Source organism: Pipistrellus kuhlii, unplaced genomic scaffold, assembly GCF_014108245.1.
Source record: "Pipistrellus kuhlii isolate mPipKuh1 unplaced genomic scaffold, mPipKuh1.p scaffold_m20_p_9, whole genome shotgun sequence".
NCBI classification, from domain to species: Eukaryota; Metazoa; Chordata; class Mammalia; order Chiroptera; family Vespertilionidae; genus Pipistrellus; species Pipistrellus kuhlii.
Genome location: NW_023425595.1, coordinates 2,525,704 through 2,542,875, shown reverse-complemented (window position 1 = coordinate 2,542,875; position 17,172 = coordinate 2,525,704). Strand labels below are relative to the sequence as shown.

Here is a 17,172-nt window from a genome sequence, read left to right as displayed (position 1 = left end):
ACCTCCTGAGTCTTGGAAAGTGTGCATTTCTTAGAATTATATGAAATGTAAATTCTTCTAAATAGTCCAAAAGTTTAAGCTATGTTAGCTGAACATCAGGATTTATTTATTTATTTATTTATTTATTTATTTATTGCACTTTCTGAAGATAGGCATAATACCATCTGAGGATAATACCACATGTTAAATGAAGCAATGTAAACCATATCATTTAATTATTTAATATTATTAAGCAGAAAGTATAAATATTCCAGATGATGTAATAGAAATATTGCCAAAAATCTCTCTCTCCTTTGTGAAAAAGCTTCATTTGTTTCAAAAGGTGTCCTTTCACATTTAAAAATAAAGCAAACCACCGAAACCAGTTTGGCTCAGTGGTAGAAAATCGGTCTGCAGACTGAAAGGTTCCAAGTTCGATTCCAGTCAGGGGCATGTACATTGGTTACGGTCACATCCCCGGTGGGGGGTATGCAGGAGGCAGCTGGTCAATGTTTCTCTCTCATCAACATTTCTAGCTCTCTATCTCTCTCTCTCTTCCTCTCTGTAAAAAAATCAATAAAATATATTAAATAAATAAATAAATAAATAAATAAATAAATAAATAAAAATAAAGCAAACCTCACAAACCTGCCACGAGCTGTTTTGTGCCTAATGGTGTGCTGGTGACACAGCTGGTGAGCACGAATTGATCCTCTTTGCTGGCCCACTTACTCCTGGAGGCCCCTGGCCCCTTGCATCATGCAAGGCCTTGTCCCCAACATAATTGCAGCGGTGGCCCCTGCTGCCATTTCACTGTCCCAGTCCTCACTGCTGCTCCAGAGCATGAGAAAGACAGAGGAAGGGGACACTGAGGGACACTGAGCACTGAGCTAACAGGGCTGGACTGGTCCATCAGCATCCCAGCTTCCTGGGGGCGAGAGGGGTCCCTGGGGCAGGCGTCACCTCCCACCAAGAGATCCAGGACAAGATCTCTCCCAATTCCAGACTCAGGGCCAGCACAACTCCCAAAGGCCCCTTCCCACACTGTGACCCTTCTTGGGGCCTGAGGGCATGTCAGCCTCTGCAATCCCTCCCCCTGTAGCCCACAAGTTCAAGTAGAGAGAGAAGGCAGGAGAGGACAGCTGAGCCAGATCTTGACAACCCCTAAATGCTTTCATTTGTCTGTGAAGATGAATTATTGAGGAAATGGGGGTGAGCGTGGGTGTGCCTCAGTGTTGTCACCCTCCCCCTATGACTGCCTTCATTCTAGAATCCAAAGCAAGCTCTCAGGAAGAACGAACCCTGATCCCTCTCTTCCCCTTTCAGGGCACAGACGGAGGCCACCAGCTTTGAGGAGAATCGTATATTTCGGAAACAAATATATGGCAGGAAGAAGGCATTAGTGCAGGGGATGTGCTCACAAGAAAAAAACAGGTTTTCTATGAACTGAATTTTTTTTTTTTTTAATTTCTACCAGGGGAAAAAGGTGAGAAGCACATTGCAATTGACCAGAGGAGAGACCATTTTTTAAATTTAATTGTTTAATTATTTTTTCCATCACCATTTATCCCCACTCAGTCCTCCTCCACCTCCAGGCTCGGAGACCGGAGGCCCTCTCATCACTCTTCCCTGCTTTGGAGAGGATAGGACCTGTGGGAAAGCCCGCCTCCTGGGGCCTGGAATTGTTTTGAGTGCTGGTTGACCTCCTGGGCAAGAAGTTCTTGGTGACATGCTAATTTCTGCGCCAGGATCTGCCCCACAGCTGTCATGATCGCCTGAGCTCCGAGGGGCCCGGTGTCCGTACACGATCTGCTTTGGGCTGGTTCCTGGCTCCAGCCAATGGCTGAGGCAGGCCGGCCTTTCTGAAGGGGGTCTTTTGGTCCTTGGTCCTGAAGACAGTGCCTCCTCTTTCCTGTACAGTTGCTTTCCACGAAAACCACTTCTTCCTCTGGCAGGCGCTGCATCATTTTAGTACAGTTGGATTCTACAAAAGCCATTTCTTCCTCTGGCAGGGGCTGGGGGAATTTCCTCCCTCGGATGTCTCCTTTATCCCTCACCTGAGAAGGGTTGCTCATCCCTCTGGCTTGTGAGGTCCTCCGTCCGGCCAGCTTTTCTTTGTGCTGTCCTCGTTTGGGCCTCCTCTGGTCCTCCCTCTCATCCGTGGGGACCGACATTTTTCTTTGGCTCTTCCACAGAGTCTTAACTTTTGATAGCCGAGGTGCCTGCTGCCCCTGGCTGCTCTGTCTGCTCCATAAGAGATTATAGGGCTCCCGGGCAGCTGGCTTGTCCCCGCTGGTGTTTTTCCTCTGGGAACCGCACGGGGTCCAGTGAGAAGCCAAGATGTCAGCAGCGAGGAGCACGTCCGTGTGAGGGTCTTGGAGGAGCACGTTGGTGACGTCGTCTTGGATGAGCATGCCGGTGGCATAGTCTTGCAGGAGGACATCACTGCAACAGTTTGGAAGAAACAAGCTGCGGGCATGGCCTCCTGGAAGCTGGCTCCCCGGCCCTGCCTTCCCTTGGAGCTCAAACGTATTGGCCATCTTTGTGGTAAGGCATGGCTCTTTTGGATCTTGGGCAACTGTTTTTGCAGGTGGTGAGGACCTTTGACTGGGTCCTGGAGACCCTGACATCTTCATATCCGTTGTAGTGGTTTGGACCTTGCCCAGCACACTGGGTCCCATAATGATGTCCCAAGCAGGGTCCTTCTCAGCCTCCTCTGCCTTCCTGGACTCTTCAGCCCTAAAAGAGTGGGATGATACGTTCATGTTTAGCATTGCTGGCCTCTGGCAGGGATCTTCTGGAGTCTGAGTCCCTTTCTCCTGCTTGGACTCCTTCCTGGCTACTGTTGAACTTGGATTTGGCCTCAGGCTCTTCTTCTTACCATCCATGACAGTGCCACTCTGCTGGGTTTTTCCACTGAGGCTGGGTGTGAGGGACTGAGAAGGCAGCCTGCTCTCCTCTCTAGTCCGAGGTGCCTCTGAGAGCCCATGGCCAGAACCAGACGATGTCCCTTTAATGGACTTCTGGCTTTGCTCAAATGACCACTGGGTGCTTTTATTTGCAGACACAGAGGAGGTGGGGAGGCGACCTGACTCTTTTGTTAACATCTCTTCCGAAAAGGCCTGACGAGGTTTTCCCAAGGCCTTGGTGAACTTGGCTTTTGAGTGTTTCTCAGGTGCACAAGCAATTAAAGTGGGCAAGGGGGACTGTGGAAGGCGCATATCTTGAGCCTCATGTAGCCTGAGATTTATGGGCTCAAAGGCCTGGAGGGGCAGGCCACACTTTTGCCTCCCCTGAAACTTTAGAAGATGTTCTTCCAATGTCTGTCGAGTGCTTGGATTGAGGAAGGAAGGCTCATAGGAGGTGTTCACGTAATGTTCCTGACTCTCCAAGGATGCCAGATTTTTTGTTTCAGTGTGAGTGTTGCCCTTGAAAAAAGCATGGCTGTTAGCAAGCCAGGGTTGCCCCCCACTCAGAGGGTCCAAGTCCTGATCGATCTGCTCTAACTTCCTGACCAAATCGTCTTTTATGAATTTTTCTGAGTGTTTCTGATCTGTGCTTCTGGGTAAGCAAGTTCCCCGGTTACTCTTTGAGGGCTTCAAGTCTCTTTCTGACTTCTTTTTGGAGCTAATCCCCAGAGCCTCCACTATAAAGATGGCCGAGTCTCTGGAAAGACCTTTTGGGTTCTTCCTCCTCCTACATTGCCGTAGACCCCCACTGGTATCTTTCCCTGGTTGGTCCTTCCCATGGGACTTTCTCTGGCACCCGGACTCCATCTTCTGTGGGTTCTGGCTGCTTTTATTTGCAAACACAGATTGATGCAAGGGCCCCTGCTTGTCTTGTGCCTGACACACCCACGGGACTTGGCCTTGAGGCTGCTTCAATTCCACAGACACCTGGACCTTGAAGTGCAGACCTCCACGCCCTTCATCGTCCACGAGCCTCTTTTGAAGATGTAGCTTCTGGAAATTCGGGCTGATAAAGTCTTTCTGAAAATCAGAAACTGGCCCATGGCCTTGGGAGACCCCACTATTCTGGGGAATGTTGGGAGTGGGTTGGCTAAAGACGTCCTGGGTTCCTTTGGTCACAGAGGGCAAAGCTTTCTCCCTTTGCTGTTGCTTCTGCAACCAGGAACATTCCAGATGTTGAATTTCAATTGGGATGCAAGGGGGATTTTTGTTCTGGGCTGTAGGGCAAGATACCTCAAAGGTCCCCATCTGGTGCGGAGAAGAAGGTGGTCGGGTTGAGAGGGAGGCCCTGATATTCTGGGTCTGGATCTGAGCCAGAGATGGGGGCTGGGCCTGGGTCAGGTTTCCATTCAGGGGTTGGGGTTGGAGTTGGGTCCCAGGAAAGGGCAAGGGCGGGGCCTGGGAAAGCCCTGCCGGTGCTGTAAGCTGAATTGGAACTGGGAAGTTGTTCGAGTTTCCATTGAATAAAACTGAAAGAGGCTGTAGGCAAGAAGAGCTCTTTGAAACCCAGGCAGTGGCCACCAGGGACTCGCTGTGCAGAGAGGGGAGACCCCAGAAGAGCTGGCTGTACTTCCGCTGCAGATGCTCCTCCAAGAACTTGATGTGTGAGAGCTGCTCTTGGTTGTCCCTCAGGCTCCAGAAGGGCTGGGGGGCTGTGGTGTCCTGCTCAGCACCCAGGGATTTCCACATACTCCCCAAAGAGCGCAGGTGGCATCCCGGGTCCATTGGTTTGGGAAGTGACCCCTCCTTTCCTTTCTCCTGCCACGTCTTCCGTTCTGCCCTCTTAGTGAGCAGAATCTCCAGCAGCCTCTGGACGCCAGGGTTGAGAACTGAGAGGCTCCCAGGCTCCTCCTGCCTGTCTGCGGGGTCTCCCCGGAGGGAGGCCTCGGGTGGGTGGTGGGACAGCTGCTCTTGCTGGGACTTGCACTGTGATGAGGTTGAGAGGTACAAGGCTCGGGCGGCCTCCTGCCACCAGGTCAGGGCTGAAATGGCACGGCTTGAGCTGCCAACACCTATGATGGCGCGGTTGGGAAGTGGCACAAGGGCATTACTGGGGGGTGAGCTCTGCGCAATGGTACCCAGTGGAGTGCCCTTCAAGTCAGATTGGTCTTGATGTTCTGTTGACAGGGAAGAGGCCAGAGGTAGAGGACACGGTGTCAGAGGAGCCAGAGAAGCCAATGGGGATATGGCGGGAGCAGCATCTTCCACAGGCTCCCTGCCGGGCAGAGGGGCTCCGCTGGGCAGGTGGGATCCGCTGGGCAGGTGGGCTCCGCTGAGCAGGTGGGATCCGCTGGGCAGGTGGGATCCGCTGGGCAGAGGGGCTCTGCTGGGCAGGTGGGCTCCGCTGGGCAGGTGGGATCCACTGGGCAGGTGGGATCCGCTGGGCAGGTGGGCTCCGCTGGGCAGGTGGGATCCGCTGGGCAGGTGGGATCCGCTGGGCAGGTGGGATCTGCCCAGTAGAGAGTCTCCGCTGGCCATGCGAGCTTCCCCGGGCAGAGGAGCTCCACCAGTCATAGGGGCTTCTCCGGGCAGGTGTGCTCCAGCGGGCGCTGCTTTGCACACCTCATCAGAAGAGTCTTGACAGGAGAACTGACGAAGGCTGCCCTGTTCGGGGGGCCTCCCCAGGTGGCTGCAGGGGATGGAGGCACAGGCTGCAGCCAGGAGCACATGGGCAGGCCTGGAGGTGGCAGGCACCTGGGGTGCAGGGTCCTCCATGGGCCCCCATGCTGACTTCCCCATCTCCTGCTGTCCCTCACCCAGGGCCATAGCCAAACCCAAACCCATGTCCCCTCGCCCCCAACCAGGTGAGTTCAGGGCCGCCTATAGCCCCGGGTCACATCAGTTCAGGGGAGAAAGGGAAGATGCTTTACCTTCCAAGAAGAGAAATGAGGCTCCGAGCCTCCTCTAGTTCTTGCAGGCACTCTCTGCAGGCTGCAAAGCAGGACACTGGGTCACATGATGGAGCAGGGACCAGTGTCCCTTTAAGAGAGACAACCTGGGAGACTCCGGAGCCCAACTTCCGTGTGTGTGTGTGTGTGTGTGTGTGTGTGTGTGTGTGTGTATGTGTTGGGGTAGGGGAGGGTACAGGACACCTTAGAGGAATCTGAGCAGAGTGAACACCATGGCCACAGTTGGACCTGGAGGTCCCACCTCCCCGTCAGGCACTGTTGGTCCCTGACATCCCTACTGGGAAGTAGCCGGTTTCTGACCTCCTTCCCCAGCTCTGCCGTGGGCATCCTCCGGGCCCTGGCCCTGGGCCCTTGGGGACAGGACGGATGGAGGCAAACCCTTCGGCGCAGGGCTGAGGGGCAGGCAGCTCACCTTTCAAAACTCCACTTTTCTTCCTGTTCCTGCTCCTGCTCCTCCTTTTAGGCTCCACTGAACGCTGGGAGACAAGAAACAAACGAGGGGCTGGGACCCCGGGCTCACCCTCCTCTCTCTAGACAAGCAGCAGGTGGCTCAGGGTTCGTGAACAATGTGACCTTCTACATTAAATGCCTGGGGCTCTCTGGGTGTCCCCCTTTTGTTTTTGAAGTGGATCAGCATCACCTCAGATTTTGTTCTTTCCAAAAGTAAAGAAAGATTTTCTATTTGAGACTGACCATGGACTTCTTCCATCACTGTTCCTCCTCTTGAGAAACACACACATTCTCAGACAGCAGGCCTATTGGAGCTCCCTCCAGCATGACTTCTTCCTGTGGCCCCAGCCCCAACGCCTTTGATCAGCCCCCAACAGAGGGGAGGCTGGCCCGAGGTGCCTGCTGTGGGAAGGTGGCTGGTGAACCAGGCTCTGGGCCCATCCCCCACAGCGATCCAACTTTTAGTATCTGATCCTTGGCCTCTGGTCACTGCGTTTGGGGTTGTGCTCTAGAGCACTCCACCACACCTGGCCTCCTGGTCGGAGATCTTTGCACAGAAATCCTCTCCGCTTGCTCTAACCCCTGCCCCACGTGGCTTGTTCCGTGAAGGAGGGAGTTCGATTCTCTCCTGAGAACAGGCATTCTATCCCTTCCATCTAAGTGATTCAGGAAAGTGGAAAGAAGGTTGGAAAAAGGATCCTCTCTGTGGTGTCTGGCCCAGGGAGCCTTACCTTCCTGCTGTTTCTATGTCTCCTTGGTGGTGGTAAGGGCTGACCTCTGCCCCAGAAATAGACTGACACAAGGAAGAACAGCAGCCCACACAGGAGGCCAAAGACGATGTCCAACGCCCAGGAAGGACTGGAGTTCTGCCAGGTAGTAATAAAGCTTTTCAAAGAAAAGAGGGGGTTCTCCATCGTCTGTACTGCACTGCTGCCTTCAGGCAACAGAGTGCTGGGAGTGGCTTGCGGCCTGCAGGCCCAGGGGTCACATCACAGGGCTGTGGTCTGGTCACAAAGGGCTCCTGGGTGTGGGGGAGGGGGCAGAAGGAAGTAGGCTTGTCCCCAGCTCCTCTCCCCCACCCAGCCTAGCAGCTCCATCCCTTCACTCTCCTGGACCTCCTAGGCCTTCATCAATTTCTCTGTATTCCACTTGGAAGCCAGGTATTGCCTGGTTTCTGTATCTCTTGGCGATCTTGGTTCAAATCCACCAAACTCCAATTTCGTAGCTTTTGAAAGTCTGAAGTTCTCTTGGGAATTTGGGCTATTTCACAGGGATCTCCTCTGTCCTCAACTCCATGTTTTTTTTCACCGCACATATTGACTTTCTTTATTTTTTTTGTGGGGAATATTTAAGTACTACTCTCAGCAGATATCAGATACGAGGCAGTGTGATCAACTATTAGATCCCAGGTCTCCATCTTGTAACTGAAAATGTGAACCCTGTGACCAGCCTCTCTGCTGATTCTACCAGCCCCGGCCTCTGGCAGTCACTTCTTATTCTTTCTGTGAATTTGTGTGCATGTTTTACTTTCCCAAATAAGTGACAATATGCACTATTTGTCTTTGTCTGGCTTATTTCACTTAGCATAATGCCCTTCAGTTTCATCCAGTTATTACAATCTCAGCCTATTTTCCCTACGTAATAAGTTTTACTTTCATCATGCAGAAGTTGCCCTTTCCATTATAATTATTTAAATTTGTCTCTATTTGTTATTGTTTTCATCAACCTTTGCCATTTTCACTCTGAAATAATGATTTGTTACTTAAAATTTACAAAATAAGTATAATAAAAATATAAAAATTAAAGCTCCAAATGATACGTTTTACGACAGCAGTATTTACACTTCTGAAGTTAGAAAAACTTCACAGAGACTTATGATGCATGCTATCTACACATACATATACACAGACATCACATGTACACGCACACACACACTTAGACCAGTTCAGTAGTTTCATATTCAAGAATTAAGCACTTCCTCATTTTCTTTAAATCTTTTATGTTTTGTCTTGACCCTATCTGTTCTGTGTGTCCCAAATAGACAGTCTCCATTCTCCAGAGTTAGAAGCATGTACGGTACATCCAAAGCCAGGAATGGGTTAGTGGAGGTCAAGTCCTGATTTTAGGAGTGGACATTGGGACTAGGGGACAAAGGCTTGGGTTTGAGTCTAGTCTTAATCAATCCTTTCTCTTTTTTTTTCTTTTTAAATAATTCTTTATTGTTCAAAGTATTATAAAGGTCCCCCTTTTCCCCATTGACTCCTCCAGCCCACACCCCTCTGCCCCAAGGCTTTAGCATACAAGGTCTTTGGTTGATTACCTCCTACCCACCACCCTCTCCCATCTTCCCTCCGGGATTTGGCACTCTGTTCCATGCTTCCCTGTCTCTGGATCCACTCCGTTCATCAGTTTACTTTGTTACTTAGATTCCACATTTGAGTTTGATCATGTGATATCACTTAGCCTGGATATACTCTCCAGGACTCTCCATGCTGTCTCAAAGGGTAAGAGATTCTTCTTCTTTTTTTTTTTTTTTTTCTTTTTTTTTTTTACTGCTGCATAGTATTTCATGGTATAAATGTACCATAGCTTTTTTATCCACTCATCTACTGATCGGTACGTGAGCTGTTTCCAGATCTCAGCTATTGTAAATTGTGCTTGTAAACAGTCTTTTCTGATATTCCCAATGAGTTCTATACCTATTCACTTTTTCAGAGTGTGTTCTGCCTTCCTTCTCCTGCCCCCTGCAGACCTCTGGAACCTCAGGCCTCTGTACCATAGAGAGAGAACACTTTGAGTCCTATAGGAAACTCCCTTGTGACATCACTGAATATCCCTTTTGGCAGTGGGAACTGGGGATTTACTTAGGGCTTGTACTTTTAATATAATCACATCATGGTTACTTTTTCTTAATACTTGAAATTGCCTTGAGACCACAACAACCAAAAATCCATGCAACACTGCAAAAGATATCTTAAGAGAAAAATTTGTAGCATTACAAGCCTACCTCAAGAAACAAAAAATATCTCAAATAACAATTTAATTTTACACTTAACGGAACTGGGGGGAGGGCGGGAAGAGACCATAGAAACTCCCTATTTATTACATCAGAGCAGACATAAATAGAGTCTAAAATAAATAAATAAATAAATAAATAAACAAACAAACAATACAAAAGAAGATAAATGAAACCAAGAGCAGGGTGTTGTTGTTGTTGTTGTTGTTTTGTTGTTTAATTTAAATAAGATTGACAAACCTTTAACCAGACTCATCACAGTAAAAAAAAGACCCAAATAAATAAAATCAGAAATAAGAGAGAAGTAATAATTGACACCAGATAAATACAAAGGATTTTAAGAAAATATTAAAAAGAACTATATGCCAACAAATTTGACAATATGGAGGAAATGGATAAATTCCTTCAAACAATCTTTTAAAACTGAATCAGGAAGAATCAGAACATCTGAATGGGCAGATTACAACTAGTAAAATTGAAACAGTAACTTAAAAAACTCCCAACAAATAAAAGTCCTGAACTGGATGGCTTCACAGGTAAATTTTATCAAACATTCAAAGACCAACTTATTTTTCTCAAACTATTTCAGAAAATCCAAGAGGAGGGACAACTCCCAAGCTCATTTTATTAGGCCAGAATTATCCTAACTCCAAAACAAGATAAAGACACTACAAAAAAAGAAAATTATAGACCAATATTTCTGATGAACATAGATGCTGAAATTCTCAACAAAGCATGAGCAAATCAGACCTAGCAATACATTAAAAATATCATACACCATGATCAAGTGAGATTTATTCTGGGGATGCAAGATTGGTACAATATCTGCAAATCAAGAAATATGATGCACCACATAAGCAAAATGAAAAATAAAAACCGCTTGAACATACCAGTAGATGCAGAAAAACATTTGATAAAATCCAGTACCCATTTATGATAAGAAAAAAAAAACTCAGCAAAGTGGGAATATTAGGAATAGAAGGAACATACCACAATGTAATAAATGCCATATATGACAAAGCCACAACCAACATCATACTCAATGAGCAAAACGTAAAAGCATTTCCCTTAAGTTCAGGAATAAAACATGAATGTCCACTTTCACCACTCTTATCTAGCATAATAGTGGAAATCCTATCCACAGCAATCAGACAAGAAGAAGAAATAAAAGTCATCCAAATTGGAAGGGAAAAAGTATAACTATAACTATTCACAGAAGACATGATATTGTACATAGAAAGCCCTAAAGATGCCACCAAAAAAAGTACTAGATCTAAGAAGTGATTTTGGCAAGACAGGAGGATACAAAATTAATATTCAGAAATCGGAGGCATTTCCATGTACCAATAATGAACTATCAGCAAGAGAAACTAAGAAAATAATCCAATTTCTGTTGCTGAGCAAAAAAAATAAATAATGTACCTAGGAATATATTTAACTGAGGAGGTAAAAGACCTGTATTCAAAAAACTATAGTATATTGGAGAAAGAAATTGAGGAAGATACAAATAGTGCAAGCATGTACCCTGTTCATTGATTGGAAGAACTAACATCAATGAAATGTCCATACTACCCAAAGCAACCCATAGATTCAACACAATTTCCGTTAAAATACCAATGACATATTTCACAGATCTAGAACTATATTGCAAAAATTTATATGGAACCCAAAAAGATCCAAAATAGTCTCAGCAATCTTGAGCAAGATCAACAATGTTGGAGATATCACAATACATGATATGAAACTATACTACAAGGCTCTAGTAATCAAAACAGCTGTGTATTAACATAAGAACAGGCATATAGATCAATAGAACAGAACACAGAGCCCAAAAATCAACCCAGGTCAATTAATACTTAACAAAGGTGGCAAAAACATACAATGGGATGAAGAGTCTCATCAATAGATAGTGTTGAAAAATTAGGGAGATACATGGAAAAAAATGTGAAACTAAACCACCAACTGACACCGTACACAAGAATAAACTCAAAATGGATAAGACATATAAATGTAAGTCACAAAACCATAAAAATCCTAGAAGAAACTATGGGCATTAAAATCTCAGATATGTCTCATAGCAATATTTTTTCTGATATGTCTCCTTGGGTAAGGAAAAAGGAACAAATGGGACTACATCAAATTAAAAAGCTTTTGCACAGCAAAAGAAACCATCAACCAATTGAAAAGAGAACCCGCCATATGGGAGAAAATATATGCCAATGATACATCTGATAAAGGATTGATTTCCAAAATTTATAAAGAACTCATACAACACCAGGAAGACAAACAATACAATTAAAATAATGGGTAAAGGACCTGAATAGGCACTTCTTCAAAGAGAACATACAGATGGCCAATGGACATATGAAAAAATGCTAAACACTACTAATTATCAGAGATGCAAATTAAAATCACAATGAGACATCCCCTCACTCCTGCCAGGCGGCTATCATAAATACAATCAACAAATAACAAGTGGTGGCGAGGATATGGAGAAAAGGAAACCCTGGTGCACTGTTGGTGTGAATGCCAACTGGTGGTTTCCTCAAAAAATGGAAAATGGAGTTGCCTTTTGACCCAGGTGGCTGTCTATCCGGCCTCCCCGTGATGGGTACTTCCCTTTTCCTTCAGTCACACCACTCCAGCCCTTTGTAAAATTTTCCCAGGCACACATTTGGCTCTCAGCAGCCTGCATATAAATTTAAGATCTAAAGCACCTGGAAGGATACTTACTTTTACTCTTGGTTTTTATAGTCTTATTGTCTTTTATTCATCCATTGAACATTTATTGGGGATGGGGAATAACTGCATCATAGAACCTGGCTGCTGAAGCCCTGAGAATTCACTACCTCAGTTCTGGAATCTGACAAAAACACATACAGATGCTGTATTATAAATTTGTACACCTGAAATCTAGATAATGTTATTAACCAATGTTACCCCGATCAATTTAATAAAAATTAAATAGATGAATGAGTAAATAAGAAATTTTAAATGTTTTTCATTAAATTGAGTAAAAGAGAGAGAGAGAGAGAGAGAGAGAGAGAGAGAGAGAGAGAGAGAGAAACATCAATGATGAGAATCATTGATTGTTGCCTCCTGCAACCCCCCCTCCCCTTTCTGGGGATAAAGCCTGAAACACCGGCATGTACCCCAACCAGGAATCAAACAGGTGACTTTTCAGTGCCCAGGACAATGTCCAACCAACTGAGCCCCACCCACCAGGGTGTAAAAAAGTTTGTTTTAAATGGATCAGAAACATGAAGGATGAAGGTCATCCAGAGACAAGTGAGCTCTCAGCAAGCAGACAGAGCGGGGCCTTGGAGGTAATTGGGCTTTAATGGGTTCAGAGATTCGAAAGTGGCTCCCGATGGTCATAAAGAAGGACCTGGGCTCAGGGCGGGGAGTGAGCTGGCAGAGCACTGAGAGCAGCCACCTTCCTCATCATCACGGGTATTTACTGAACGTGGACTATGCTACCGAAACTACTGCCAGGCCCTCTACATCCACAATGTCCTTTAGTGTCACAGCAGCCCTGGGACGCACTGTATAATATCATCCCCTTCTGGAAGATGAGGAAAGTGAGACTCAGAAGAGGTGAGGTAACTTGCCCGAGGTCCCATGGTTAGAAGGGGATGGGGATGTCGGGAAGCCAACTCTGTCAGACTGGAAATCCTCGTCTCTCCTCCTGTGACAGTAAGCACCACACTGGGCGCTGACTGCTAATTCATCTACATCTGATTTCCATTTCACACCCTTTAGAGGAAAACCAGGAACCTTGATTTGGGAAGGCCATTAGTGTCTGACATCCATTTCTCTAGGAGCATTTCCTATATTTGTTACGTTGTCCCCTGTGAGGCGGGGACACAGTAGTCATGAGGACCAAATGAGATCATGCCTCCAGAACTTCCAAACAGATTTCTAATGAGTCCTCGATTCTGAAACTGACAGCTTTCAGGAGTCTTTCTCATCAACCATGGGTCCATGTTCTGAGTGTCCTGTGGGTGTGACACTGATGTCACCAAGTCTCTAGGCTCTGAGCTGGCTCGCTATCACTGAGCCTTCATGCCACAACAGGAAAGTGATGTAAGAAACGCCAGTAAGTTTCTATCTCAGATCCTATAGGAGACAGTGTCATGAAAAACAATATGGAGGTGAATTTGGCATTAGGCAGAGTGTGAAGGTTGCCTCTGCTCTTTCCAGCTGTGTGACCTGAGGATAGTTACTTAACCTCTCTGAGCCTTTATAAATAACTGAATAGTAATAGCTGCTTCACAGCTTTGGTAGGAGGATTACTATATGATATAATGATGTCAAGAGCTTAACACAGAGCTTAGTCCATAGGAAATACTAAATGCTTGTTATTATTATTAAATGCAAAAAAAACCAAAACACAAAAAAAAACCACACACACACACACAAAAAAAACAGCAATCCCTACTATGAGATTTATCTTGCAGGTGAATAAACAATTACCTTAAAAGGCTTTTTCCCCCCTACTGTCTTTAACAAATCAGTCAGTTCTTGGAGTCTTGTTCAGTGAGCATGTCCAGTGTGCACATGTGCAGGGGCTTGGCAGCCCAAGGCCAGCAGTTTAACCAAGGTGAGGTGTGCTAGCCAGGAACATGAGATGAGGCATTGGAAAAGCCTATTTGAAATGTGCAAGTAAAAGTAATTTGGCAAGAAATTAGAATCAGGAGAACTGACTCACCCTGGGCCTCAGTTTCCCCATCTGCCTGAGAAGGGTGCTGGACCCACACATGCTGCTCTCTTGCATCTCTGACCTTCACCTAAAGCAGTCTGATTCTGCCAGAACCATCATTGCTCATGCGTTCCTCCAGCAACTCCTAGTCCTGCGTGGCCTGGGAACACCTGATGCCCCTCTCTGGATGGAGTTTTGCAGGGCTCATACATGCCCACCAGCTAGGGTATGTCTGCACTGCCTTCCTATGGCCCACCAGTTCCAACCTCTCCCAGCTCTCTCTGTACTAGTATGTAACCACAGAAGATAAAGTTCCTACTGGTGTTCCCTGAAGAGAGGAGAAATGTCTAAACAAAGGTACCTGTCGGTTTCCAGCATAAACTGCCCACGTTGTTCAGAAAACAAGTTTGCTTTTTTCCTCCACAGCGTTGGAGAATCATTCTTTTGCAGGTTCAGGGGAAAAGAAGCTGGGTAAAACTTGGCTTCTACCCCCTCCCCCGCAGTGAAAGCTTGCTTTGGGGTTAAGGAAACATCGCCACCTGGTGGACTGACATGGCTTTCTGGTCTCCAAAAAGGTGAAGTCACAGAATTCCATAAAGAAAGAACTAGAAGGCTCCGTGGAGCTTGGATCCCACTTCTTTATTAAGTAATGGAAGCATTGTACAGAGATGGATTGTGAATGTCAAGGCTAGAACCCAGATCCACGGACCCTGTGAGAAATTCAGCCCTCTCCCATCTGTCTAACCCCCTCAATATATACTGACCCCATGCGTTAGCCTAAAATGAATTAAGAATCAAGACTCACATGATCATAATTGTTTTCACCCCACACGTTCCCGCTTGCTGCTCATCAGCTTCATGGGAGGTAGAAGAGGACGAGCAGGGGAGTTGTCAATGGCCCTGGCATAGAGACAAGGCAGATCAGACACGGGAGGAAAAGAGCATGGATGAACTGGGGAACTGGAAATTCTGTTGTGCTTTATATTTCCAGCTCGGGAGTCAGCAGCTGTGATGGTGCTTGATCAGTCAGCTCACCCTCCTAATTCTTCAAGCTAACAGGAATTGTATGACATCATCATGCAGGCGTCTTCAAACTACGGCCCTCGGGCCACATGCGGCCTGCAGAGGAGTCTTGATCCGGCCCGCCAGGTTTTTTGGGCAGTGAGCGCAGCCGAGGTGTTACAGTAGGAATTAGTAGTTCATATAGTCCGGCCCTCCAGCTCTCTGAGGGACCGTGATCTGGCCCCCACTTTAAAAAGTTTGAGGACCCCTGTAAGGGGATGCTTTCACTTCTGTTTGGAATTTGGGGCTCCTGAAGGTAGTAAGGGCGTTGAGTATGAATAGAAATCCTGACTGTTTATACAAAGTGTGAAAATCCATTATTCTGCCAATAGAGCCACCTTATGACAGGCGCGATCATTTCCACTTCTATATTTGCATCTCGCTCTGCTTTAAGCTATTTAAAATGGTTTAATCTTTACAAACACCCTATGGTGGGAATCATTAGTCATTACCGATAAGGAAATGGAGGCTCAGAGAAGTTAAGCAATTTTCCTGAAGCCACACAGCCACTACACTTACTATGGAAGCTACCGTGGGCGAGGCGCCGCGCATGGTGCTGGGACACAGCCCTCTGGGACTCTCCACTTCTTGTTCTTCTAGCCTGGCCACTGCGGAGGCACCCAGTGTTCCTGCGGCCATCCCTGCTCTTTGCTTGACTGCAGAACATACTAGGAAGTCCTATGACTTACTTTTTAATTTAAAACTCATACGGAGAAAGTTTGTCAAATATTACTATGTCTTCTCTGAGAAAGAGTGATACAGCAAGAAGCACTCACTATAGCAGTGGCCACAAGCCTGGGTCCATGGGACTAGTAAGAGGGCTTTTTGTCTATTTACTACCCAAGCCACTTTAAATAATGTTTTTATAAATGCCCCGAGAAAGAAGATTCTTTGTGCCTCCTCATTTAAAAAAATATTTTTTTATTGATTTCAGAGAGTAAGGGGAGGGAGAGAGAGATAGAAACATCAATGTTGAGAGAGAAACATTGATCGGCTGCCTACTGGGGATCTAGCCTGAAACCCAGGCATGTGCCCTTGACTGGAATCGAACCTGGGACCCTTCAGTCCATAGGCTGATGCTCTATCCATCAGCCAGGGCTGTACCTCCTCATTTTATAAATACAGGGTCTCCTTTACTGGGTCCTCATCAAAACCTAATCCTTTCTGTATCTGATCTCCCTCAACAATGGGGTAATCTAGTCTCATGCCTTCAAATGCCACCTACCTATTGGTGATTCCTAAATTATGCACCCACAGCCTAGCTTCTCCATATGCATTTCGGACTCATTTATGCAGCTGTCTACTCAATACCTCAATGTCTTGGGCATCAAACTAGCACATCCCTTCAAAATGCAGGGTTTTCCCCAAACGCTACAAATCAGCAAACATTACAAATCAAACACTGCAGACCAAGGCTTGGCTTATTGTCTTGTTGACCTGGGGTTGGCATATGCTATTCTGTAAAGAGCCAGATAATGAATGTTTTCAGCTCTGCGTCCATAGTCTAATCTGCAGTTGTGCAAAAATAACCGTAGGCAATGCGGAAAGCCAGTGGACAGACTCTGTGCCAATAAACTTTACTTGGGCCCACAGATCATGGTTTATTGATCCCTGATCGAGACTTTTAAAACAGTGATGGAGCCGAAACCGGTTTGGCTCAGTGGTAGAGCATCGGTCTGCGGACTAAAGGGTCCCAGGTTCGGTTCCAGACAGGGGCATGTACATTGGTTGCAGGCACGTCCCCGGTAAGGGGTGTGCAAGAGGCAGCTGGTCGATGTTTCTCTCTCATCAACGTTTCTAGCTCTCTATCTCTCTCCCTTCCTCTCTGTAAAAAATCAATAAAATAAATTTTAAAAAATAATATAAAACAGTGGTGGAGAAATGTTAAAAATTCAGATTCAATTTTAACATGTGTCTGTCATCAACATGTTGTGAATAGCACAGACAATTGAGTGCAAAAAATCCTGATATTCGAAAACTATCTTTCAGTTTGGCAAAGAAATTGCTCATGTCACAGACAAATGATGGAAGGCCTGACCTACAGCTTTGCCGTTTCCCTTTTTTCTTACTTCTTCGCAAAGGGAA

At 46.3% G+C, this 17,172-nt stretch overlaps 1 protein-coding gene across 1 annotated transcript; it reads right to left on the bottom strand.

The window, feature by feature from the left end:
* Positions 1 to 1,598: 1,598 nt before the first annotated feature.
* On the bottom strand, positions 1,599 to 5,663 carry LOC118713038 (spermatogenesis-associated protein 31E1-like). Its single transcript, XM_036427387.2, has one exon. The coding sequence runs from the start codon at positions 5,661 to 5,663 to the stop codon at positions 1,599 to 1,601; it is 4,065 nt and encodes a 1,354-aa protein (XP_036283280.2).
* Between the last annotated feature and the right edge of the window lie 11,509 nt (positions 5,664 to 17,172).